The sequence below is a fragment of the Gossypium raimondii genome, chromosome 6 (genome assembly GCF_025698545.1).
Source record: "Gossypium raimondii isolate GPD5lz chromosome 6, ASM2569854v1, whole genome shotgun sequence".
Classification (NCBI taxonomy): Eukaryota; Viridiplantae; Streptophyta; class Magnoliopsida; order Malvales; family Malvaceae; genus Gossypium; species Gossypium raimondii.
The window spans coordinates 28,350,363-28,376,894 of record NC_068570.1 but is presented as its reverse complement, the minus strand read 5'-3'; the positions used below and the strand labels follow the sequence as shown (position 1 = coordinate 28,376,894).

Below are 26,532 nucleotides of genomic sequence, written 5' to 3'. Positions count from 1 at the left end.
CTATTTGAATTAGTATAGTACAAATAACATTTATTTAATAGAAAAACAGTCCCCCGGTTATAAATAAGTATGAAGGGTTTTCGGTATTTCCTGTATTGGGTCCAATTATACATGCTTCTTGGACTTTTAACCCAGCATTTTTAACCAACACTTTATAATTTAATCCAACCCAGTATATATTTTTCTATTTCCAAAAATAAATATGATTTATTGAATTAATTTAAATTAATTAAATTTCAAATTAAATATTTTTTCAACTCAATCCTAATTCCATTAAAGTCATGACAACTTAACCGTAAAAGAATTTATGAGAATATTTTTAATTTCTACATTCAACTGATTCACAATGTCCAATTAATATAATTCTATTTTGAACTTCAATTATTTTCTTAAATAATAATTCAAAAAACTTAAATTAATTCTCAGGTCAGATCCATTTTTGTTCATTTGATTCAACATGCAACTCATTTCTAATTTTAACGAGCTAGAGGAGAGACTAATTTGACATATGTTATTTGGGCTCAAATGATTTATACTTAAGTTTCAGTTTTTCGCCTATTAATTTATAAACTCATTTAATCACGAAGTCATTCCACTATAGTATCGTGACTGGGCTCTCCCTAATAACATGTCATTACAAAAGCTACTTGATTAGTGCTCGTCCAATGAACTCGTCATAAGTGTGTTACCCTCATAGGATATCCTTAATCTATTTGGGATAAATTCGTTCTCCCAATATGTTCCTATTTTATCTCATGGTAACCGTTACATCTTCCTTCATGAAAGGTCAACTACTATCAAATAGTAATTAAGTCATTTATCACAAAGATGAACAACCCATGGCAACGTTTACTTTTCATCTATCATGTAATGTCAATGAGAGGATATCATTTACCCATGTCTTGGGCTATGAATTCCACTATTGTAAATGATGCTACAAACTACGGAAGTTGTATACCCAACACACCAGTTCGGTTGCAAATCTATATAAACTCAAGTTTTTACTTATATCAAAGCATACAAGTCACGCATACATAGTGCATCATCCACTTAGGATTGAGGCATGTTACACTATGAATGTCACAAGTGAATAAATCCATAAACGGATTTAGGATCTATTCTACTTAGGTCCTATCGATGTATTGTCAGTCCAGTCAGTCACCTCTATTTCTCTATCTTTTAGGAGTCATTTGGTCCAATGCTCAAGACAAAGCATCTCCCCAATTGGATCTAATAAACGGCATATTAGTGTTTCAATTAGTTTTCTCATTTCCTGTTAGACTAAGGGCATGTTTAGGTTCATCTACTAATACAAGTTATTTTTTCGTATTATGATCTGACTACGTAATACCGCTTAGTATTAGTTAAACATTAGATAACCAGTAAGCTAATATTTGCTTCTATTTTGCTTTGCATGCAAAAACCATTGAGAACAATATACAAAGGGTATTAATTTAATTCATAGATAATTTTATGAAACCAATTTGTTCGAAAAAATACAAGTGTATATAAACAAAAATATTACACTTAGAGCACCAGATCAAACATTATTTGCACTGTCGTAACATTCACCTACAACATCGTGACCTTGTCTTTGTAATGTCGCGACATTGCCCAACAAGCAAGTGATGTTGGGACGTCATATGTGCAACATCGTAATGGACTGTCCCAGCATTGTGCATCACCTTATCCCCACTACATTGTTTTGCTCGATGTGAGTCTTGAACACCTTCCATCTCCCCCGAATCACTCTTGAATGATTTTAAAGTGATTTTAAAGCCTTCAAATTTTATTTTACTTGATTTATTGATATTATAAATTTTTTTAAGTTTTTAAAAAATTCAAGATTTCTTATTCATACTTATTCTAGTATCATCTCCCATTTGTACCAAACATCAAGACTAGTGAGGAGTGTTACATTTTTGGTTGGCTTAAACTTTGTTGTTGATATTGGATTCCTTCGTCTACATTGACAACAATGCCAATGGTTGAATGATCCATGTTGTTCTGTGCTCATTGCACCAAATTGTTAATATAGTGAAGTGGCATGAAGGAGGTCGTGGTGGAGATTAGACATGGTTCACTGACCTAACGTCACTTGTAGTTGTTATTTTAGGTCATTTTCGCACTTAACGAATTTATTTTCTAGCACTTTTATAATTAAATATTACATTTTCGGTATTAGTAGGTTAGGAACAAAAAGTTAATAAAATAAGCATTTTTACACATTTTCTGTTATTCCGATGACTCGTAAGGCCAACTGGGACGACGAAAATGTACAAGTCTACACAATCATAACAAGTAATAAACTGACAAGTATGTCGAGTTATCGTACCCATAGGGATTGTACAAGCAAGTATTTATGAAATGTAAATTTAAGCAAATTGGACGAGAAAATATATTGATTTGAAAGAGGCGATCTAAAAACTAAAAATTAACTAAGTAATCAACTAAATAAAAAGTAAAATTCCAACCCATGATTTCTAAAAAAGGTTTTAATCAACATGATGAAGTGTGTTAGATTAATTTCATTCGTTAACTTAGAATTATTAAAACTATATTCATGTTGTTATGAATAATTTCATGGCAACTTGGTCTTTTGTTAACGATTGCATATACATACTTATTACATTAATCATCTTTCAAACATATTCCTATGTTGGTTAATTAATCAATTTTATAAGCAAGTATAAGATGAGTGAAGTAATAATATATTCCTATATTGAAACAATTTAATCACAATAATCTTACAAGTTATGCAAGGCAAGAATATTGTTTAATACTATTGCTAATTTAACCCATTTTTACACTTAGTAGATTAAACATGCACCAATTAGATATTTTATCCATTAATTACAATTTCTATCCGATTAATAATCAATTCATTTGTTACCTTATAATTATAATGCAAGCATAACATAGGCATGATTTTATCTAATTGAACAAATTACCAAGGCCTATAACAACACAAACATGATTTTAATAATTTAAGTGAACAAAATGCAATCAATCTAACACAAATAGGATTTAAGCCATCTTAATTAAATTAGAAGCATCAAAAAAATAAACATTCATGTTTATGATCACAAAATAAACTGAAGAGATTAAGAGAAGGAAACTAGAAGACAAATCTCGGTGATTCTCCAAAGTCAGACTAGTGTGCTTCTCTTCCTCTCTACTTGTTCTGTTGATCAAAGGCCTTTAATATGTTTGATTGCTGCTGCTCCAAAAGGCTTGCTAGCTCTTTCTCAACAGGGGAAATAGATAAGGGAAGGAAAGAAAAATAGAAAGGTAAAGGAGAGTGAATGAGAGAAGTGAACAGTGAATGAAGAGATGAGTGAGGGATGAGAAATGAGGAGGTGAAGGGGGTATTTATACTTGGATATGGAATTGGCTAAAAATAGCAGTCAATCCCCCTTCTCATGGTCGACCCTTGATAGTAGGGAGAGGGGTTGAGATGGCTTTGCTAAATTTAGCTTAATGCCACAAGTGAGAATGCACAAAAAGAGGAAGGGTCAAAACAGGTTTGGGAGAAAGTTAAAGGTTGTTTTGTAGATATTATAATCATCTTAATTAGCTTATTTGGGCAGCAATTGGATTGGCATTGGGCTGCTCTTCCCTTGGTTGATCAGTCCCCTTCAATTTAATAAATCTAGTCCCCTTTCCTTGCATCAGCCTAACCCAATTTTTGTTGGATCAAAAATAATTTTTTAATGGGTCCAAGTATTTGATTTGGGGTGTCCATGGCTGAAAATGATCAGCCTTCCTCATGTGTCAAATTCTTTGAAAGATGATTCAAAAATTTGATCTTCTCAAGGTGACTACCGAGCTGATTTTTCACCCTTTGTGCAAAACTGTTGAAAATTGGCCAAATTATACAAATTTAGTATAAAAATAACTAAAATTAAAAATGTTTCATAAATTAATTTCAATTTAATTATTTCATAATAAAAGTATAAAACTGGACAAAAATTACTTAAAACTGCATAAATTAGTGCTCAAAAGGTGTTAAAAAGTCTATATATTTTGGTGTTTCCACCGAATCAAGCTCGTGAGTGACTAATGACCTAATTAAGTGTGTAGGATGCCAATTGAGGTCCAAGAATATAAGGAATAATGATCAAGTCGTGAGACAATGAGTCCAATAAGACAACGAACCTATCAAGGCCCAAAAAACACTTAACGTTGTGACGGGAAGCTCCCTCTCATCACGATGATGCGACGGAAATAGGAAGACTTTGCATGATTTTGACATCAGGATGAGAAGCATTCCCACGTCTTGACGACATGACTTGACATGGAAGAAAAGAGTTGATTTCCTTGGACAGCATATTTGGGAAATTTCCATAATTAGACCCTAGTTTTTAGCAGAATATATTATTCATTGGTATATAAGTGTATCTTGAATTGAGTGGTCACCAAGTAGGCCGATGCCTATATAAGCAACCTTAGGATCATCAGAATTGTAAGCAGTTTTAGACCTAGACAGTTTTTCCATTCAGTTTTAGTTTTATTTTCTTTTTATGTTCGTTTACGTCAAAACTTTTCTATCCGATGTGAAGATAATCGCAAGCGGAGATTGCTCCAGATCTGCGTTTCAATATATTTATCAATGAGCATTCTCCTATCTCTCTCTTATTCTTTTATTTATATTTTTTTCTCTAATCAATTAGTGTTTGTAAGACTATTGAATAATTTCTTGAGTTTATTTTATATCTTGCATGTTTTGATTATTAAATTAATTTATTTGTTAAGTAACTATTTATCTGAAATTGGGTATTTATTCAAGGGTACTTAGTATATTAGGGAGTGACACCCCTAATATAATATTGAGACAAGTGAGATTGGAAGGGTATCCTATCGTGTACAACTTGTGCCAAGCGATGAGACAGGAAGAGTATTCGTATGCCTAGGAAGAGACCGGAAATGTGGCTTAGGTGATAATCCTTAATGAAGATGAACTGGAAGGGTAGTCATAGCTAAAGATGATAAATAGCTAATCGAGGATAAGTAATTATTTAATTAGATAATTAGGGATTTAATCAATCATAGGCTAGATGCTCACATTGTCGACACTAAGAATAGGAAAGTCCATTAGGTTAATTTTAGGTTAGTTAATTTAATTAGTTTAATTGAAATAATTTTATTTGGATTAACACTACTAATTCGTGACTCGATTAGATTAGTAATTATTTTCTGTAATTAATTTAATATTAATCTCTCTAATCTGCAATCTCTTAGGTATGATCCTCGGAATACTTACCAATATTTCGTTGTACTAAACTATATTACAATTTGTCTCATACACTTGCTGACACTGTCGATTTAATTTAATATATTTTTAGTGTGATATTTATTCTATAAATGATAACAAGTTTATAGGTGATCATTCACCCTACTCGGAAAAGAGCCATATAGTCTTGTTAGAGAGGTTATGATTTGGTTAAGCAAAGGAAAAAGATGATCAAGAGAGAAGGAAGAAAGTTGAGTCAACAAGGTGAGAGAGTAAGGGAACATGGCTCTTTTTGGGTTGAAGACTGTTTATATAGGTAGATCTAGTGGATGACATGATGTTGCTTAAATTGTAGAGTATATAGGTGTTAAGTGATGGTTGTTCTATTGGAGTGGTCTGGTTGATTTGCGTGTTTCTCACTTTCTAAATCAATAGTACCCTTGACGAAGATAAACTAACATAGTCAGCGATATGAACATCAGTGAAGGTAGACGAATGATGAGGAAGGTCATTATTTTTCTTTTTTCTTTTTTCTTTTTTTTTGCAAGGACGAAGGTCATTATGTTTAACAAATATAATAAACAACTGCCTAAATTAGAAGTTTTTCTTTTTGGTGTCTGGATTTGAACACCTCAACCCAGCTCTTGGGAAATTTTAATTATATCTAACAAAATCATGAAGTCAAACCATAATATGTTGGTTGATTAAGAATAAGATCTTAAAAAAGAAAAAAGAAAAAAAGATAGAGATATGTATCTAGATTCTCAACTAATGGAATTTGCTTATAGATGTAGATAAAATGAACTTTGGAACACTAGAGAATAACAGATTTTATTATGTAATTAATGTTGAGCAACAGAAATTAATAATAATGTCATTAAACAGTAACAATCCGAATATATTAAGTGCTACATTTTTTTATGGTCTAAATAGTTTAATTAACAATTAATTATGTTGATTGTTAAGGTGATTCTATCAATATCATTGCCAACAACGGACCTCATTAATAATAACTCATTTTGTTAATTATGAAATGTATAAATTTATATGTTGATATTAAATTATATGATGACACTTGCTTAAAAATAAGTATAATTTTAACACATGGCATTACTTAATTCATTATTGGCGTATAAACTAAATGATTAGGTTTTTTCTTTGTTCAAAACAAATCTTAAATAGAATTCTCACAGCCAAGAATTTAGTTAGGGCTGACCAGATTTGACCCTGTGTGAACTAATGGAAGATGTAAGATTATCCATCCCCATATAGAACGCATGCATAATTTTGATTAATACTTTTTTTAAGCAATAATTATTGTAGGATAGCTTACCAAACAAACAAAGATTCGAAATAAATAAATAAATAGAGCTCTATACAGTAATGCCTATTTAAGCCGCTGGTGTGTGTCACCAGCCAAGCCCCAAGTGCCTTCCTCGGTGATCTCCCAACTCTGCTAGCATTTTTCATTTGTTTCATAAGTATGGGTTTGGCTCCTATTTGTATCGACAAAACCTGGTGGGTCTCAACGTTCCCAGCTATTGTAAAAGCAAATAACTTAGTAGATGGTTTCCTTTTGTTTAGCATTTTCATGGCAGTTTTATTGGGTGGGTTTTTAACTTGGGCTTTATCCCCTGGGGGTTTAGCCTGGAAAAATGGCAGAAACCGATTAGGTGGGGTCCCAGTCCCTGGTCCCAGAGGGTTCCCTTTCTTTGGCAGTTTATTCAGCCTAACCCACGGTTTGGCTCATCGAACCCTTGCTTGCATGGCTTCAAAACAAGCCGCTACCAATCTCATGGCTTTTAGCCTTGGATCAACTCCTGCTGTTATAACATCCGATCCCCAAATTGCTCGTGAAATCTTGACCTCTCCTCATTTTGCTAACCGTCCGATCAAAGCAACAGCTAAGAAGCTAATGTTTAGCCGGGCCATTGGCTTTGCTCCCGATGGTACTTACTGGCGGCTTCTAAGGAGGATTTCATCCACTCACCTCTTTGCTCCAAAGCGCATTGCAGCCCATGAAAAGAGTCGCCAACTAGACTGTGGCTCCCTGTTATGTGCCATTGCTAAAGAACAGTCCTCCAATGGAATTGTTGTTTTACGCAAACACCTTCAAGCAGCAGCTCTTAACAATATAATGGTAACAGTATTCGGTAAAAGATATGACCTCTGCCAAGGTGATGACGACGAAGCTAAAGAGTTGCAAGAGATTGTAAGAGAAGGGTTTGAGATATTGGGAGCTTTTAACTGGTCGGATTATCTACCTTGGCTGAGCTACTTTTATGACCCTTTTCGAATCAATGAACGCTGTTCAGTTCTTGTCCCCCGAGTGAAAAAACTAGTGAACCAAATCATCGAACAACATCGTTTGAATCAATCATCAAAGGTTGCTGATAGTTCAGATTTCGTTTCTGTGTTGTTATCTTTAGATGGCGACGATAAACTCAATGAGGAAGACATGGAAGCAGTCTTGTGGGTGGGTATTAATTTATAATTTCTTTAATTATTATATATTTTGAAGTTCAATTAACGAGTTCGATCGCTTGTGTTGGCAGGAAATGATCTTTCGGGGAACGGATACAACTGCGCTTTTAACTGAGTGGATCATGGCCGAGTTGGTATTGAACCCTGAGATTCAATCCAAGCTTCACCAGGAGCTTGTTGTTGCAGTGGGAGACAAGAGCGTGACAGATGCTGATGTGGCTAACTTACCCTACCTTCAAGCAGTAGTCAAAGAAACCCTCAGGTTGCATCCACCTGGGCCGCTCCTTTCATGGGCAAGGATATCCACGTCAGATGTCCAACTCAGTAATGGCATGGTGGTCCCATCAGACACTACAGCCATGGTCAACATGTGGGCCATAACCCATGACCCAAATGTGTGGGAGGATCCACTTGTTTTCAGGCCAGAGAGGTTTGTTAAGTGTCTAGGTGGAGCTGAGGTGGATGTGAGGGGTGGTGATCTTAGGCTTGCACCGTTTGGGGCAGGACGAAGGGTCTGCCCTGGCAAGAACTTGGGGCTGGTCACAGTGGGCCTTTGGGTGGCTAAGTTGGTTCAACACTTCAAATGGGTTCAAGATCTGGCTAACCCAGTCGAGCTAACCGAGCTGCTTAAGCTGTCCTGTGAGATGAAGAATCCTCTGCGCGCCATGGCTATTCCAAGAAACAGTATTCTACGACGGTCAGGAGACTGGTAAAAGAATAAATAAAAGCCAAGGGATATAATGTTTCCTCCACGTTGTCTTTGTAAACCTCGTTGGTTTGTTCTATTGTAATAACATAAAGTAGCCGTATCTATAATTGGTTATCTAAACTAATTATCAAAAAAATATTGGTGTCTTAATTATGAATCTCTTTTTTGCGTGCATTAAATTATGATGGAAAAAAAATTAACATTTACACGTGGAAGCAAAAGAAAAGAATCGCCTTTTTGGATTGACTTAAAAAGCCCAATTTGAATATTTAGTCCTCCATGCCATCAATGCTTTGATTTCGGTTTTATTTTTTCAAGTAGTTATCTAAATTTTTTGTGGTCAACTTCGGTACTCGAATTATTGTGTCGTTACTCATTTAACCTCAAACCTTAGTGTCGTTTGGCCAATTAGAAGCTACCATGTCACCATGCAATTGTATTTTTAAATTTTACATCAAATTTTTTAAAAAAAATATTGGGAAAAAAATAAAAATTATTTTTAATAAAATTTATTACAATAATTAATAGATTTTTACCCAAAAAAAAACCGATCATTTTTCCCAACTAAACCGTAACCTTTCTTATTTGTTTGGTTTTAGTAATTAAAACTATACTTGCTTAGGTCACCCATTTAGACTCGAAAAATAGACTTGGGTAAAATTTAAGGCCCGTTTTCAATATAGATCGAGTCTTTTACCTCGAGTCTAGCCCAACCCGAATATATTATGTTATAAAAATATATTATATTAATTATATATGTTAAATAATTATATATATTTATATTTATATTTATATTTATATTTATATTTATATTTATATTTATATTTAATCACTAACTCAATAACAATTAAACTCATTACTCAAACCTAAAAAAAAAACTTACCAACAGCCCAATCCAAAATATAAATTTTAAAATTTATATTTAATACAATAAAATCTTTATTATATTTATTTGTGTTTTAATATAACAAAACATTTATTATATTTATGGTAGTGTTTTTAATATAAATAATTTTAATTTATTTTTAATGTGTTATAAAATTTTTATTTTAGTGTTTTTAGTGCATCTAGTGTATTATATTTTTTAAAAAATTATTTTAAAATAAAAAATCAAATATGGGCAAGCCGGGTCAAGGCCGAATTTACCTTAAATTGGGTCGGGCTTAGGCAAAAAAAGTAAGCCCATTTTTCGGGTCAGGTCGAGTCCATGCTTGAAAAATGGGTCTAAATACCTTGTATGGGCTTGACCCCAACCCGACCCATGAGCACCTCTAATCAAAATTAAACTTTTCATTTTCTTTCTAGGATCTCATCATCTTAATCTTCTATTATCGTTTGGGTTTATGTAACGATCTGATTTCTGTTAGTGTTAAAAAAGTTGGGTCGAAGTTGGATTTCTTAAACAAAATTATCTTAAAAATTTAAGATCAAGAAGTTTCATAGTCAAATGCGAAATTAGAAAATAGAATCATTGAATAATTGAACTAGATTAGTTATTAAACATAGTAATTATGAGGTAATTAAAATAGAATAAATTTGATTAGGGATTAAACAATGTCCTTATTAAGCTTCTAAGCCAGCCCTTAATTAAAATTAGACCTCCACTAATATTTGGTTAGTGGATAACCATGGCTAAAGCCATTGATCACTAATTCCTTTCTTAATTAATCTCCACCATTGGATGAGGGGTAATTAGCTTAATAATAAAAGAAATAAAAAGAAAAGAAATGATTAAGTGATCTTCTTCATCCTTTGAAACAGCAAAGCAAGAAGGGAAATAAAAGAAAATTTTCATGTTTTGAGCCACCGTTACCGTGAGCCACACTTGAAAAATAGCTGAAGACCACGTGGGGATCAAGGAGTTGAAGGGAAACGAAAAGCCAAGCATTGACTAACTATCATGGTTTGTGCTACTATAATTTATTTTCATTACATATTGAAGTAGCTAAATTATTATACTTTAAAGTGATAAGGGTTGACAAGGTACAAGAATCTATACTTGAAATGGCTGATATGGTATTGTACTTATATGATATTGTGTTATAAATTGTGATACTATGATTATAATGTTGGATTGTCAGTATGCCCCGTGGCATAGCGGAAAAATTATTCTGGCGATCATCAACCATGAATTCATGTATGAGGAACAAATCAAGTTGAAACAAGGGTCGAAAATATACCTTTTTGAAATTGAAAGAGCGACAAACAACATTGCTGATATGATTCCTTTGAACGATGTCGATTCCAAGCCGGAACAATAACATCTCGGCCTCTACGTAATCCGCCCAGTAAAAAATGAATAGCAAGATTCTCTTGAATTTTTTAGAGAGAAAAAAAAATTAAAAATAGCTGTTAGACCTTTTGATATTGTTTTTTTCTTGGTAACCCTAACACACTAAGGGATTATATTCCCTTTATTTTATTTCATATCACATATCAGAAATAAAATAAGATTATTCTCTTATTATTAGAGAAACAAATGGAAAGTCGAAAAGAAATTATATTCTTTCCTAAAGAATATCGTTTCCATGTCTTTTATATTTTGATCGAAATTAATTATTATAATTATTTATATTAATAATTTCGTAAACTATATAATTAATATTTTGTATGAATCAAATTCATATATTAATTTTATCTATGTTCTCTATTTGTGTACAACAAGTTTGTACATATAATGTGTTCAATATTTAGCTACCAAATTAAATCAATTCAATAATTAATTTAATTCATGTGACAGCTAAATACAATATCAAATGTATTTGGATTTTGTTCGCTTCAACTATAGGGTGTGACCCTGTAGGTTCTTGTAACATTAGTAGTAATCCTAAAACATTTATTATATTACAAGCAATTAGTGGCATCTAGCAATACATCATTGCTACCCAAGTTACAAGAAGTCGTGATTCGACATAAACTTTCTGTGATAATATTTTCATGAATTATATCATTTTATCCTTAATATCTAGATTGGACACAAGTCATGGAATAGTCACACTTGTATAGTCCAATATCATATTTCTTGATATTCTGAGTAGACTACTATAAACAAGTAAGTGTGATATCTCATATCAACTTATTCGAGCATGGCTATATATTTCTAGTCTCACTCTATGAAGAGGCCTAAAATATTGCTCCCATTATGTAGGAGGGATAAATCCTATCTTGATCAACCATATCCTTGTACATATATTGCGACATACACAACATCAATCTTTATGATATAACCTGTTATGGTAGACATTTGACTGTGTCAAATATACAACTCACTATGTTGGGACAATGATGATCTCAAGTCTGAGGATCATATACATAGTTACCACTATGAGTAATGTTGTGACTATTACATAATAATTCAATAACCTACTCGTAGCGGTTCAGTCCAATATGTTGTTCTCTAACACATACTCGTGTATCTTTTTAACACCCCTATGTCAATGATAACACTTTTTCGTCAATCAACTGCACATTAGTCTCAATGCATTATCATTGTCCAAGCCCACAATAATACTTGACTAAGGTTCTTTTAAGAATAATCATAATATTCTCATGACTTTATTATTAATCAGTTCATTTGTACACACAGAAATTGAAACTGAAATAATAATGACAATGTTTTATATTAACAAATAAGGTAAAGCGAGTATGTGATTCCAATTATCTCATGATTGGTCTTTGGGCATACTCTAACATATAATTGATTATATGTATTTTGGATGATTTATTATAATGAAAAATACTTTATTAAACAGTGTTAAATAAACTTACATGTATAGTTGGTATGTCATAGAGTTAGTATTGATTACATTATGTTTTACTTTCATATTCCTAATGGGTGGGAGAGTTCTCAAATTCCTAGAGGATCAAAAGCAATACTCTAATTCTCAAAGAAAGAGTACATATTATTAGCCACAATTCTCAAAGGGTCGTGAGCAACTCAAATTCTCAAAAGGTCATAAGCATACATTGGATATTGATCTATGTACCTGTCCTTAAATTTGAAATCAATTAATTGGGGCAAAAGAATGAAAATGATATATGATTATATTATTAAATGTTACGTGATAATAAATGTAATTGATATATAATTAAACTATGATGAGTAAGTTGAGTATTGATACATTAATTATGATGTGAATTTCGAGGGTGTATTAATATTTTGATAAATGAATACTGAAATGAAATGATTAAACGAGATATTGTATAAATATATATGTATACGATGTGGAAATTGCTAGCCAAAATACCCTAATAGGTGCCTCAATATTATGTTATGTTGATATGTGATATTTGTGGATAACAAAGTTCTTGGTTGCTAATATGATTCAAGGTTTAGTTTACATATTTATTGTTTAATGTTATTACTATGTATTGAATTCAAATTATATTAATATTATTGAGTTTCAATACTCATCATGTGGATGTGTTTGTTTTTGGGTGTAGGTGTAGGTGTCGAACAACTGATTTGATAGATCATGATTTCTTGAAGCATCTAAATCTCTACAACTCATCTCAACTATCATTCTTACTCTTTTGACTATAGGTTATTAATGGTGTGTATCTAGATTTAATTATAGGTTTTAGGGTTTTAGGGTTTAAGCTTGCTATTTTGTCTTTTTGGCATACTAAGCTATATTTTGGTTTTATAAGGTTATTAGTCTTGTGTTTTGAAATTTTATCTTGATGAAATTATATATGTTTATAGGTGTATAATCTGTGTTATGTTCACGTGTTGATATGATGCACTAAATTATATGAATTGATATGTGTTAGATGTGTTTAGGAAGGTTAATTTGATGAATGATGAATTGATATCATGTTGGTATAAGTTAGGAATGTGTTGGAGGTTAATTTGATGAATGATGAATTGATATCATGTTGGTATAAGTTAGGAATGTGTTGGGTATCTTTTGAATGAGTTAAGAAGTGCATTATTAGTAAATTGACCATTGTGTCTCGAGACAGAAAGAGTTTGTCTCGAGACTTTAAAAACAAAAATGACCATTTCATGCATTTTGGTTTAAGCTTAAACCCTCATGTTGCAAAAAAAAAATAGAATTAAAGTATTTTGAACTAATTATAGAGAAGTCCCTAATTTTAGTCAGTGTCACATGCCAATCACTCAATAGGTTAATGTGCCACGTCAGCAATCTACTAGTGGATTAACAAAAATTTTAACGATAGTGACTAATTCCAACAATTATTTTAATTAGAGTGACTAAATTGAAAAAAATTTAGAGTAATCAAAATAAGACAAACCCTATTTTAGAGCGATCATGGTGTAGTTTACCCTAAAAAAAATCCACGCCTTAAGATTTTAATTATTTTTTTATATCTTTCAATTTCATTTTATAATCAATATTCAAAATTCATAACTATTCCTAGACTTGCGCAAGGGTCGAGTAGCTTGCCTAGCTTAACTTGGGTCGGATTTGAACAATGATTTTTGTATCACCAGCCAACCCAACCTAAATTCAATTTAAATAAAAAAATATTTTTTAAGTTTAATTTTAATTATAAAATATATAAAATATTAATTAAAATGCATTTTTAAATATTTTATTTATTTTTGAACAATAAAGTGGATCTTTTAGGCTGGTCAAGCTGACCTGAAAATGAGCTTTGACATGAAATTTTTTTTAGAACCAGGCCTCGGCCTGGCCCGACCATGGGCAACTCTAACTATTCCTCCCAAATAATGTGATTACTAAGGTTGGGTTAATTGGTTTTTGTAGCTCAAATTCTGCAATAAGACCGTGTATTTTGCGTAAGTTGCGAATTTAGCATTGTACTTTAATTTATTAATTTACAGTCCCTGTATTTTTAGAATTTGAAAATTTTAATCCTAACCAAGTGATAATTATTAAATTAATTAAGTTCTATTATTTTTAAAATTTGATGTGTCAAACATATTATCACATATGTAATGCTATGTCTATTTGTTATTTTCACATATTACTCACAAAAAACTAGTTATTAGATTTAATGATTTTCGTTTACATTAAGATTAAAATTTCAAAATTAAAAAATATATATAACCATTAAGGATGATGAACGTGGACTAAGGACCAGTTCTTCATTACTTTTGAAAAGTACTTTTGAAAAGTGCTGTGAAAAAGTGCTTTTGAGGAGTGCTTTTGAAAAATTTGAGTGTTTGGTATTCCTGTCAAAAAGTGTTCTTGAAGAATAAAATGTCAATTTTAGACATGATATTATAAAGTAACAAATATGTATTTAAATAATGTTCAAATTAATTAATATTATGATATTTTAACAAAAATATAAAAAATAATTTATTATAACTTATTGTTAATATTTTAATATATAATATTAATTTTAAATATTTCTAAGTAATTAATATTAATTATTTATTAAATTTAATTAGAATATAATAATTAAATATTTGTAATTAGATATTGACACGATTGTATTATTATAAAATTAATTTTTATTTTTAATTAATGCTTTTAACACATTTGTATTATTTTATTTTAAAATGAATTTGAATAAATAACTCATATTAGATATTAACATAACATAGAAAATATAAACCTAACAAATTAAATATTACATATATTTGGATTAAAATTTTAAAAAGGGATAATATTTATATACCAAATATAAATACTAAAAATTTTACAATAGCATTTACAATTTAAAGTGAATTCATTAAACTAGAAGCTATAGCATCTCTTGTTAATTCCATTTCAAAATCACTTGAATTGTTTGATTCACCGTCATCATCACCATCATCATCGTCATCGTCATCATCATCACTTTCTCGACTATGCGCATTTTCTGTGGCCCCGTTCTTCTGCACGTTTTAGAAGGGCTTTTGGCTGATAAAGTCATTTTCCCTTAAAAGGAATGAAGAACAGTCTCCTTTTCTTCAGAAAATTTCACCATAAAAAAAGGACTTCTCTCCAGATGAAAAGCTAAAAATTTCTCCTTTTCTTCAGCTTAAAGTGCTTTTGGCTGAAAATTAACCAAATTAACCTGTCGTCTTCTCCCACAAACCTTCTTTCCCCTCCTCTGCTGGTTCTTTGGAACTGTCTTCTCCCACAAACGTGCTTTTGGCTGAAAAGAACAGAAATTGATTTCTCATTCAGGATAGCTGCTATTGCTTTGAGGCAACCCTCCAGTGCTTAAAAGCTTAAAAGATACCCAGGGGAAGATACGTTGGTTTGTTTAAATACAGCTGTTTTTGATGCTCCCCAATTTGTAAAACCTGTGCTCCCCAATTGTACTGCTAACGCTACAATCTAACCTAAATTTGTAAAACCTTTTTGTATCCTATTTATGAATTTACGAAACTGCTTGATCTTTTTTTCTTGAAAATTCATTTCATTTCATTGATTGTTTTGGCTCATGATTTTTATCGCTTTAAATGTTTCTTTCGTTTTTTTTCCTCATCTTCTTTATCCGTTGACCTTTCTTGGTCGGCTCATTGATTTCAATTATTTGAGCTCTTAGAGTTGGATATTTTTAGATGTAAACATGACCTGCCTAGCTCTTCAATGTTTTCGGTGATTTTTTGCATAATTTATGTCAAAGATTACGATCGTGTTTTGCCGATTTGATTTCAATTATTTGAGCTTTTTTTTATTTCAATTTATGTCTACGATTTTTGCATAATTTACGAAACTGCTTGATCTTTTTTCTTGAAAATTCATTTCATTTCATTGATTGTTTTGGCTCATGATTTTTATCGCTTTAAATGTTTCTTTCGTTTTTTTTCCTCATCTTCTTTATCTGTTGACCTTTCTTGGTCGGCTCATTGATTTCAATTATTTGAGCTCTTAGAGTTGGATATTTTTAGATGTAAACATGACCTGCCTAGCTCTTCAATGTTTTCGGTGATTTTTTGCATAATTTATGTCTAAGATTACGATCGTGTTTTGCCGATTTGATTTCAATTATTTGAGCTTTTTTTTATTTCAATTTATGTCTACGATTTTTGCATAATTTACGAAACTGCTTGATCTTTTTTTCTTGAAAATTCATTTCATTTCATTGATTGTTTTGGCTCATGATTTTTATCGCTTTAAATGTTTCTTTCGTTTTTTTTCCTCATCTTCTTTATCCGTTGACCTTTCTTGGTCGGCTCATTGATTTCAATTATTTGAGCTCTTAGAGTTGGATATTTTTAGATGTAAACATGACCTGCCTAGCTCTTCAATGTTTTCGGTGATTTTTTGCATAATTTATGTCTAAGATTACGATCGTGTTTTGCCGATTTGATTTAGTTTTTGCATTTTCTTTGTCTGAAATTATGACTAGCGAAGCTTCACCTTCTTTTTATTTAAGATGTAATTCCCTTTGATTGAACTTGTATTTCCTACCCATCTTGGGTGTCTGGGTTAACCTCATAAAGTTCCATTTTCAGTTAGCCCTTGATTATTGCCTTTACAAGTGCCCATGTCACTTTCTGTTTTAACTATAATTAACCAGCAAACTTGCATATTTTTTTGTTGAAGTACCATTCATTTGGCTATGCTTTTTATTTTTGAACCTTCATAAATGATACGAGTTTAAAAATAATATATTTGCCATTGTTCCCTTTTATGAATCTTGAAGAAAGTATTTGGTTGATTTAGGAAGATGTATTCACTGTTCTCCAAGTTTGTAGCACCTAGTACGTTAGTTTCTGATAGGTAGGATAAAATAATGCATGACTTGAAAACACTCTCCTAGTCGGGTTTATCAATTCTTAAATATATTTATCAATGTATATTGGTGGTTATGGTAGTATTTTTGTGCCCCCCTGATGCTTATTAACTTGCTTAACATTTAATCTTAGTAGTAAGGGTTAAAGCTTGTTTGATGTAGAGATGTTGAAATATCTTATATCTACCTTATTGGTTGGAAACTTTTTCATATTATGCTTGGCTGCATTTAGATTTGTCATTTTATTTGTGGTAGTTTACTTCCTCGCTAAAATTGGGTTGTGTGGTATCTTGCTGCAGGTGCTGGAAGAACATGAACAACTTGGTTCTATCCTTTACTCCTAAATTTACCAAATTGCTAACTCTCGTACTACGCCAAGAAAATCTACAGCTTGAGGACACTGCTGTTGAGACGATTGCGAAATTCTGTCATGATCTGCAGGATCTGGACCTCAGTAAAAGTTTCAAGCTTGGTGATCGCTCATTGTATGCTTTGGCCCATGGTTACCGTAATCTTACAAAACTTAACATCAGTGGCTGCACATCATTCAGTGATGAAGGTGTTGAATATTTGACTAAATTTTGTCGAAAACTAAAAATATTAAATCTCTGTGGATGCGTTAAAGCTGCAACTGACTGCGCATTGTAGGTATGAACAATGCTAGTATTTACTTGCTGATTAGAAAATTGACTTACTTGAGTCAGAAATATTGGTATAGGCTATTGGTGATCTAGGAGTTATGAGTCTAGCATATGGATGCCCTAATCTTAGATGCCTTGACTTGTGTGGCTGTGTCCGCATAATAGGTATTGCTTTCATTGGGTTCATATTCGGTATTTGCAATGTAGTATAACTTACTGCTTTGACATTGAAATTCAACAAATTGTTTCAATTTCAAATTCCAACACTCTAGCCTAATTCATCCCCTTTTGAAATTTGACATGGCATTTTGCTTCCACGTATATCTAGTGAAGTGTGGCAGCATCTAGTGCTAATGGTTGTCGGTAGACACAATTTAAAATTATGCATTCGTATTCTCAAATGTGGATACCATCTATTTATTGACTTTAAATTGGCTTCCCTATAATCCAGTTTAAAACATATGTGAAGTTTGCATGAGAGTGGACTACAATATCAAGAAACTTTTACTGTCATTTTTAGCTTCTGAAGCAGGTTGATGTTCAGTCTTTGAATAACTAAGGTTGTTTACCATTTTCACTTTCAAGAACGGAAGGCAAACATTGCATGCTTTGAAGATGAAGACTGACCAGCTTTTACATTGTATTGCAGATGATAGCGTGATTTCTTTGGCGAGTGGATGTCTCCATTTGAGGTCGCTTGGTCTGTACTATTGCCGAAATATCACAGACAGGGCAATGTACTCACTGGCTCACAGCCGAGTGAAGAACAAGGCTTCAATCTGGCAGCCGATGAAGGGTAGATATGATGAGGAAGGTTTTAGAAGTCTGAATATAAGCCAGTGTACTGCACTGACTCCTTCAGCTGTTCAGGCATTATGTGACACGTTCCCCGCTCTTCACACCTGCTCTGGAAGGCATTCCCTCGTCATGAGCGGCTGCTTGAACTTAACGTCCGTGCATTGCGCTTGTGCGGTCCAATCACACCGCACACTAAACAATATTCTCCATACAGCTCATTGAAAGGGGACGTTAAATCTAATGTTGATATTGTAAGTAAATGTACTACAAGGTCTTAAAAATCTTCAGGCGTTGTGATCTGGTCTGTTGAGTTGCGAATTATGCAGTGTTTCTCTTTCAGAAGCCAAACTTTGCCTTTTTCACATTGCTTATGGTTTTCATGATGAATTTGAGACTTTCTCAATCGTAAATATAAAATTAGTTAAAACACATGATAAATGCATGAACTGCAAATCAATTTCTTTTATTTCTGTTGACGGACACTGATTGAAAATAATGCACTGGAATTTAGATGAAATTGAACATGAGAATCACAACATTTAAACAAATTTATATGGAATCTTCACTTTATTTAAGTACTAAATAAAATAAAATTTTAAAATAATTTATAACTATTTTTATGAAGTGTTTATTTTAAAATAATACGAGTTATATATTCAAATACATTTTAAAATAAAATAATACAAATGTATTAAAAACATTAATTAAAAATAAAAATAATAATTTTATAATAATCAATCGTGTCAATATCTAATTACAAATATTTAATTTTTATATTTAAATATTTAAATATAGTTTATATATTCTAATTAAATTTTATAAATAATTAATATTAATTACTTAAAATATTTAAAATTAATATTATATATTAAAATATTAACAAAAGTTATAATAAATTATTTTTTATATTTTTGCTAAAATATCATAATATTAACTAATTTGAACATTATTTAAATACATATTTGTTACTTTATAATATCATGTCTAAAATGGACATTTTATTCTTTAAAAGCACTTTTTTACAAAAATGCCAAACACTCAAATTTCTCAAAAACACTTCTCAAAAGCAATAAAAAACTGGTCCTAAATCAATAATATTCTCATGTGCCCAGTTAAATTTTCTCAAATTTACATATAAAAGTTATAAAGCTAACTGCAATGCAGATAAGCAACGCTATCATTTCAGTTGGCTAACCAGCGAAATAGCAAACTACCAGGCATACACATTATATGTTATTAATGCAATCTGTGCATACATTGGATATTACTAAATATAGTTGTTTAGTGGCTCGATGAAGGATCCTATGACAAGAATATAATAAATTTGATCAAATTTAACCATAAAAAATTAATCATCTTAAGAAACTCAAATTCGAAAATAATAATGACCCAAAATTGTAAAAATCTAAATAAATACTTCAAAATATTCCAAAGTTTAAAATAACAAATTTAAAAACACTAGACTCGAATATCTCGAACCAAAAATTCAAATACCTAACCAAATTTCAAAAAGCACCGACAAAATGAATTTTGATATACCAAAACCATGCTATTTGCATTACTTTTTATTCAGAAACCAAATAACTTAAAACAAATAAATAGACTAATAATATTCAATATGAGGATAAATGTGAGGAATTATCAAAGGTGCTACCCACATGCTGCATAACAAACCCATAGATTTTCCTCTTCAATTTCTCAACCATGTGAACCAATACCTCATCCCCTTTCAAAACCGCCCGGTTTAACCAATCATTGACCCGTTTCAATTGTGATAAAACCGCTGCAATGGAACCACAATCTAATACTAATGCTTTCAAGGACTCTTCGATGAAACCAATAAACCACATTTGCATCTCAACTTTCAAGTTCATTGCAAAGTGCATTGTCTCTTTCATCCCGTCACCTCTAGTCCGCATTGCAGCATTATTATTTTGCTGCAGCTGTGGGATTGAACTGGTTTTGAGTTGGTTTTTGGGTGAAGCATGCTGAGACAGGTTTATTTGTAAAGCTGATAGAGATTCATTGTTTTGAGGGGTTAGAAGGGAGACTATTTCAAGATCAGTTGTCACTGCAGCTTCAACCCATAGAGAAGATGATTTCGAGTGTTCTTCGATGCCGGATCTGTAACCAGCTGCAACAGTTTCAACAATTCCAGTGTACTTTACGACATCGTCGTAAATGGATAAAAATCGGTCAATGGTTGGCAAAGGATTCCCAGGCTTGGAGTTAGAGGAAAGTTCTGAAAACACGCTGGAACCATATATGGTTGGGAGTATAAAATTAGGCACAGAATATAAGCCTTTTAGGCCTATGCATCAAGTTATTTGATGCATTTATTTATATGCTTAATATTGCAAGATTTTAATGGATCCAAACCTTAGATTCCTAACAAGAGACTCGGCAGTGGTGGCCTCCTCCAATGCCTCTGCTGCAGTTTTAGAAGCAAGAACTCTCCTTTGCATAGCTTCCTGCATTCATACAATGTATTTTGTTTAACTAAATATTTTGTTCTCATTTGCTTATCATTAAAGTGTATTCAAGTATATCAACATATACTGCAAATCCCTAGCATTAACCCAAGATTATATTCTAGATCCAAATCAAACAAAGGAATGCAGTTTATGACATCAACAATTGAAATGCATTGATCTATGATTAGAGTCATTTGCTACGGACAAAGCTTCAATGCTACAGAATTTATCTAATATTTAGCCAAGACTTTTAAGCACAATATCAGCAGGGAGACCTTAATGGTTTGAAATACTTGTGGCCAATATTTTTGTAAGAAGTTATACAAGTATAATTACAAATAATATTGTATAAAGCACAACTTAACTGAAACTGAAATATATCCTACTTGCGTCCAATACATATCTAAATATGAGTAAAGAGATATGATTCTCTAAAAACCCACCAAATACATGAAATAGCCTCACTTTCACATAACATATTTTGTTTAAATCTAAACTTTAGGATAATAACAATAGTTCAATGATGGTGACAAGCACTCATTAGTGGAAGGCTTCTACAAATCTACCCTACATCAGAAACTGCTTTCCCGCTATAAGTGATGGTAAGTAAGAATCATACAATCGACGATAACTTCAACCAAAATGAAACACAGGCATGGTATCTTTCATTATGTTTGAAACGCAAAGCATAACTTCCTAAGTCCAAAGAAAGCTATTAAAATTCTACTGGTTTGAATGTCATTCTCCATTTTAAAACCACTGCACATATATATAGACACAAACAAACACATTTAGATAAGCAATTACAAAAAGCTATCTGTCTAATGACAATATCACTTAACTGAATTAATCATACTTTTTCCTACTAAAATTTAAAAAAATAAAAAATACAACAATTTTTCGTGCATAAGAAAGAAAGTACGTTCCATTCATTCAAAATAACAATAATTGTTAAATATTTGGAGATTCATTGCAAAATCCAACCGTCGAATGTGATTTTATGATCATTTATATAATTAATTTTCAGTATCGAAATATCAACAATAGATTGGAGAGCTTGAATTCGAGTAATTAGTAATGTTTCTTATCGTAAAGCTAAACCTTAGAAACAATTAAAAGAACATCATCAAAACTTTTAAATACAAAAGATACAGAAAATTCAGCAACGATATGGAATTTGGATACGAATTTTGATTTAGTCTATATTTCTTCTATTTTTATCAACCAAAATAGTTTGGAAGAGTTACAAAGCGGTAAAGCAAAAGAGGCCCAAAGCAAAAGAGGCAGAGCAAAGCAGCAGTAGAGGCACAAAGCACTAAAGCAAAAGAGGCACAAAAGCCAGAATTTTCCCTCTTTTTTTTTTTTTTTCTGTTGGAAGAGTTACTTACCTGCGGAAGAGGAACTAAAAAGCAACTAAAAACAAAGCATAATTAATAATTAAAGAGAAGAAGAAGAAAACAAACTCACCTGCGGAAGAGGAATAAAGAACAGGAAAGAGCTTTCACAGCGAAAATGTGAAAAAAATGGGCATAAAGCTTTCACAGCAGGGGAAAGAACGTTTTTTTTGGGGGGGGGGGGGGAGAAGACAGGTTAATTTGGTCCATTATCAACCAAAAGCACTTCAAGCTTTTTCGATGGTGAAATTTTTAGCTCTTCATCTGGAAATGACGTTTTAGATGGTAAATTTTTTGAGAAAATGGAGGCCATTCCTTTTAAGAGAAAAGGACTTTTTATTGCAAAATTTTTTTAAAACGCAAAGGAGAACGGGGCCTAAATCTATAACTTTACACCTAAAACAAGACTAATGAGATAATTTAACCAAACAGATTTAACTATTACCATCGGGTTAGGATTAAAATTTCAAAACTCAAAAAGGTAAGGATTAAAATTAATCAAATTAAAGTACATGTACTAAATCTACAATTTACACAAAGTATAGGGTCTAATAACAAAAATTGAACCTTTTGTACTATATAATTGGAACAGGTCATATTAGTTTAGAGTAGGGCCTACATCAGGATTCAGGAACTCTATTATTCTTTTGATTGGATAAATAATATATGAAACGGTGCGTTTCCGGAAACCGTATACGTAAGCAGGATAGGATAAAGGCAGCCCTACAACCAAACAAACCTGAACCGAGAGTCGTACAAATAAATGCCAAAAACCCTAGACTCTGGAGTAATAGAAAGAAATAGAAACCCTAGCAATATTTTCTTCTTAACGTGTAAGAAGAACAAGGGAAAATCCTAAAAAGAAAATGGCAAAGTCGATGAGATCGAAGAGAGAGAAGAGGCTGAGAGCCATAAGGAGGGAAATAGTGGAACCTTTCTATCAGAAGAAAGATGAAGCTAAGATGGCTGCCATAGAGGCTGCCCTGGCTGCCCCTAAGCTGCCCGCCTCTTCCCCACCCTCTGGTTCTATGCAGCTCGAAGAACAAGTTACCGCACCCAGTTCCGCAACAACCAATCTGAACTCCATGGGTATATATATACATATGATTCAATTTCAGATTTTCTTTTTCCCTTCTGTTTATATATGTAATTCATTCGTTTTCTGCCATTGGGCAGAGGTGGAGATGGCTGACAGTGATGAAAACAAGACCAAGGCCTCCTTGAGAGCTATTGGTAGAATAGGAAAGATGTCCAAAAAGAAATTGAAGATCGCCAAAAAGAAGCGCCGCGCCGGTGGTAAGGGAAAGATCAGGGGGAAGCGTAATCTTTGATTCTTTACTCTCTACTCCCAAATTTTTCTTGCCTTTTTATCCTTTTTATGTTGTAATACTATTATCGTCGAGTTTGTCTAGTTGAACGAGATAACACTGAGTTGTTACGCTTTTCTTTTCTTTTTTATTTGAAATATTAATTAGTAATGCTGTAGCTTAGGTGCTAATTTTCCTAGTATCTAATTAAATGATAAAAACCAGTGAGCTAAATTCTTAAATAATGCTCAATATTGTTAAGAATTCAAAGGTTGCTTTTACTTCCCTTAATGGGATTATTCTAATTCAGTGTTCCTACTTTATTAGTTCCTTTTGGTGTGGAATTATATATGTTTTACTAAGGTTCTATTGAAATTAAGCTTGTTTGCTAATTGAAAACTTCAAAAATATGGAAGAAAAGAAAGTAGAAGGAAAATAAAAGCATTGAGTAGAAGTAATTGATTAAAAGAAAATTGAATGAGGGTTGTCTATAATGTGGGAATAAAACTAAATTGCTTTGTTTAAGCATCCATAGGGCGGAACTAAGATGGTCTGTATGAGGACCTGTAAGGTTAGCATGCATATGAGAGTAAGTTAAAGATGATAACAACTGGTTTTTACTGGCAACCCTTGAAAAATGAAGAAATGACTTTCTATTGGTAAAGAGTAAAACTGTAAACTCTAGGAGATGACTTTCTATATTCTTTGTTCTTCCATAAGAAACCATGAGTTTTTAGAGATAATGGGTTGAATATCTATCATTTTGTTTGGTACCATTACTCATCCAAACATGGATGCTTAGATTAGGTTTGTCTTGTGTTACTATTTCTCAGTGATGCAATGCATTGTATTCAAGCTTTTTTTCCCCCTGAATTTCCTTTTTCGGAATCTGAAACTTCTGCTTGAGATACTGAGTGCTCCCTCCATCGTGCATCTTTCTCTTTCTCTCTTCTGTTTCTGGTTTTCCTTTTTCCTTGGGATCAAATGTCACAGTTGTTTGTGCAACTTGGAAACATGAGCGTTTGAACAAATTTTCTTAGTGTGAAGAACACTATGATATTAACAATTTGTTGTTATTCACCAAACATTTCCACTATTGTATACTCTGGCCTTAATCTGCTAAAGCATTAAGCATTGCCATTACATTTACATCTATAATGGAAATAATTACACTCGTGATCTCTAGTTTTCACCAAAAGTCAAAAGAGAAAGAGGTTTAATCATCTTAATACTCTGGACCATCTTGTTGTTGAGTGTTTAAGCCCTTGATATTTTTATGGAAGTTTCATCCTCCAATGAATTCTCCTTTTCTTTCTGTTTTGTATATCTTGATGCATATTTCATATGCATTGGATTCTTATTACTTAATATTTTCTTTTGTGCGACTTGGTATTTCCTTAAGCATGAAGTACACTTGTTTGCTCCCTTGTAGTTTTTTCTTTGAGGGGGATTTTACATTTACTTTTGTTGCCGAGTTAGTGTTTGGAGTCTAATTTTGCAAATGAATCTGATTCAGTGGCTTTGCTTGATTTCAGAAATCGGATAACTTACTATCCTCTTCATATCCTTATGAATAAAAAGCTTTTTTGTTTGCTGGATACCAATTTCTGCCTTCAGGGGTTATTCCAGTAATTGTTTTATTGAAAGCAACTTTCGGAAAATGATTTTTAAAAAATGGATTGATTTTTTGAAAAGTTAAATACTTTTTAGTGTTTAGATAATTTTTTGAAAAAGTACTTTTGATATTTGACAATTTTTGAAATAATTTTTCAGGAACTGTTTTTAGTGAAATAAAGACAGAATTTTGTTATCACGGAACTTTACAAATTATTTTTAATATTAATCTAGAGGAAAAAGTTCCATTTCATGATTAATGTAAAAAAATGAAGTTTGAGTACTAGTTTAATCATTTTTTTCCTTTAAAAAGAATCCAAAGAAAATGTCAACCATCAAGAGTCCTTAATCCTTCACATTGCTGAGAAATTTGAAATTTCCTAACACTAGTTTTGATTTAGAAACAAGGTTGATTAAATTGTGAAAAAGAGGTCGAGCTTGATTTATAGTACATACCATACTTACCTAATAAAGTTTTTAAAACTTACAAATTTGAACTTGCTATGCATTAGAGAATAAGGAGAATGCACCAAAGCTATTGTGGCTCCACCAAAACTCCAGCCTCTACGAATAAAAAGTTGGTAGTTTTCAATAAAAAGTAGCAATTAAAATATCTAGGAAACATGTTCAATTTTATGTTATTAAAGACGATTGAAAACCAATATATTTTTTCAATGCTATTTTTGTATATTTTGAGGCATTTCCATAGGAAGCTACTAAAATGGAAAATCAAAGTTAGGGCTCACTTGACCCAACAATTTCTATAAACATACTCTTAACTGTTGCAAAGGAAAACCCTGAAGGCATCTATATATACAATACAGACAAATATCAAGAGATAATACATGGATCAACATCCTAAAATAACCAATGCATATGCGATAGCCATAAATCTATATCGAAATCCATGAAATCCAAAACAGATAAGGACTGAATGAATTGACGAAATATTTTCATAGTTATAGCTTGAAAAATGACAGCTCACCCACAATATTTTCACTGCAAGTCCCATTTAAAATTCAAGTTTGGGCTATTTCTTGTTGGAAGAACAAGAATCTAATCTTCCATACTAAGGATGGGTACTAATATCAAATAGGGACTTTTAACTTGTTAGACAATTAAACCCTACACCGTGTGAAAAAGAAAGATGATTATACTATTCAATATTCATAACTATATTTTAAAACATAGGATAGGTGAACATGCAACTT

The 26,532-nt window shown here is 32.0% G+C and overlaps 4 protein-coding genes across 5 annotated transcripts; 3 read left to right on the top strand and 1 right to left on the bottom strand.

Annotated features, from left to right (window-relative positions):
- Positions 1–6,684: 6,684 nt before the first annotated feature.
- On the top strand, positions 6,685–8,459 carry LOC105772314 (cytochrome P450 78A7). The gene is made up of 2 exons (XM_012593610.2): positions 6,685–7,709; positions 7,789–8,459. The coding sequence occupies exons 1-2, from the start codon at positions 6,717–6,719 to the stop codon at positions 8,428–8,430; spliced, it is 1,635 nt and encodes a 544-aa protein (XP_012449064.1). The 5' UTR covers positions 6,685–6,716; the 3' UTR covers positions 8,431–8,459.
- An 8,868-nt stretch (positions 8,460–17,327) lies between these two features.
- On the top strand, positions 17,328–18,808 carry LOC105774578 (F-box protein SKP2A). 2 transcript variants are annotated; one of them, XR_001127435.2, is made up of 2 exons: positions 17,328–17,899; positions 18,320–18,349. XR_001127435.2 is itself a non-coding variant. In XM_052632955.1 (2 exons), exons 1-2 carry the CDS (start codon positions 17,833–17,835, stop codon positions 18,752–18,754), a joined length of 438 nt encoding a protein of 145 aa, XP_052488915.1. In that variant the 5' UTR covers positions 17,328–17,832; the 3' UTR covers positions 18,755–18,808. The 2 variants fall into 2 exon arrangements, 1 of the variants encoding a protein (XP_052488915.1); XM_052632955.1 differs by lacking the exon at positions 18,320–18,349 and adding an exon at positions 18,384–18,808.
- Positions 18,809–20,027: 1,219 nt separating this feature from the next.
- On the bottom strand, positions 20,028–22,415 carry LOC105774625 (hypothetical protein). Its single transcript, XM_052632948.1, has 3 exons — positions 22,395–22,415; positions 20,912–21,003; positions 20,028–20,785 (listed from the first exon to the last, which is right to left on the bottom strand). The coding sequence occupies exons 2-3, from the start codon at positions 20,995–20,997 to the stop codon at positions 20,146–20,148; spliced, it is 726 nt and encodes a 241-aa protein (XP_052488908.1). The 5' UTR covers positions 20,998–21,003; positions 22,395–22,415; the 3' UTR covers positions 20,028–20,145.
- Positions 22,416–23,179: 764 nt separating this feature from the next.
- On the top strand, positions 23,180–24,012 carry LOC105774365 (hypothetical protein). Its single transcript, XM_012596853.2, has 2 exons — positions 23,180–23,489; positions 23,577–24,012. Exons 1-2 carry the CDS (start codon positions 23,267–23,269, stop codon positions 23,729–23,731), a joined length of 378 nt encoding a protein of 125 aa, XP_012452307.1. The 5' UTR covers positions 23,180–23,266; the 3' UTR covers positions 23,732–24,012.
- Positions 24,013–26,532: the final 2,520 nt, after the last annotated feature.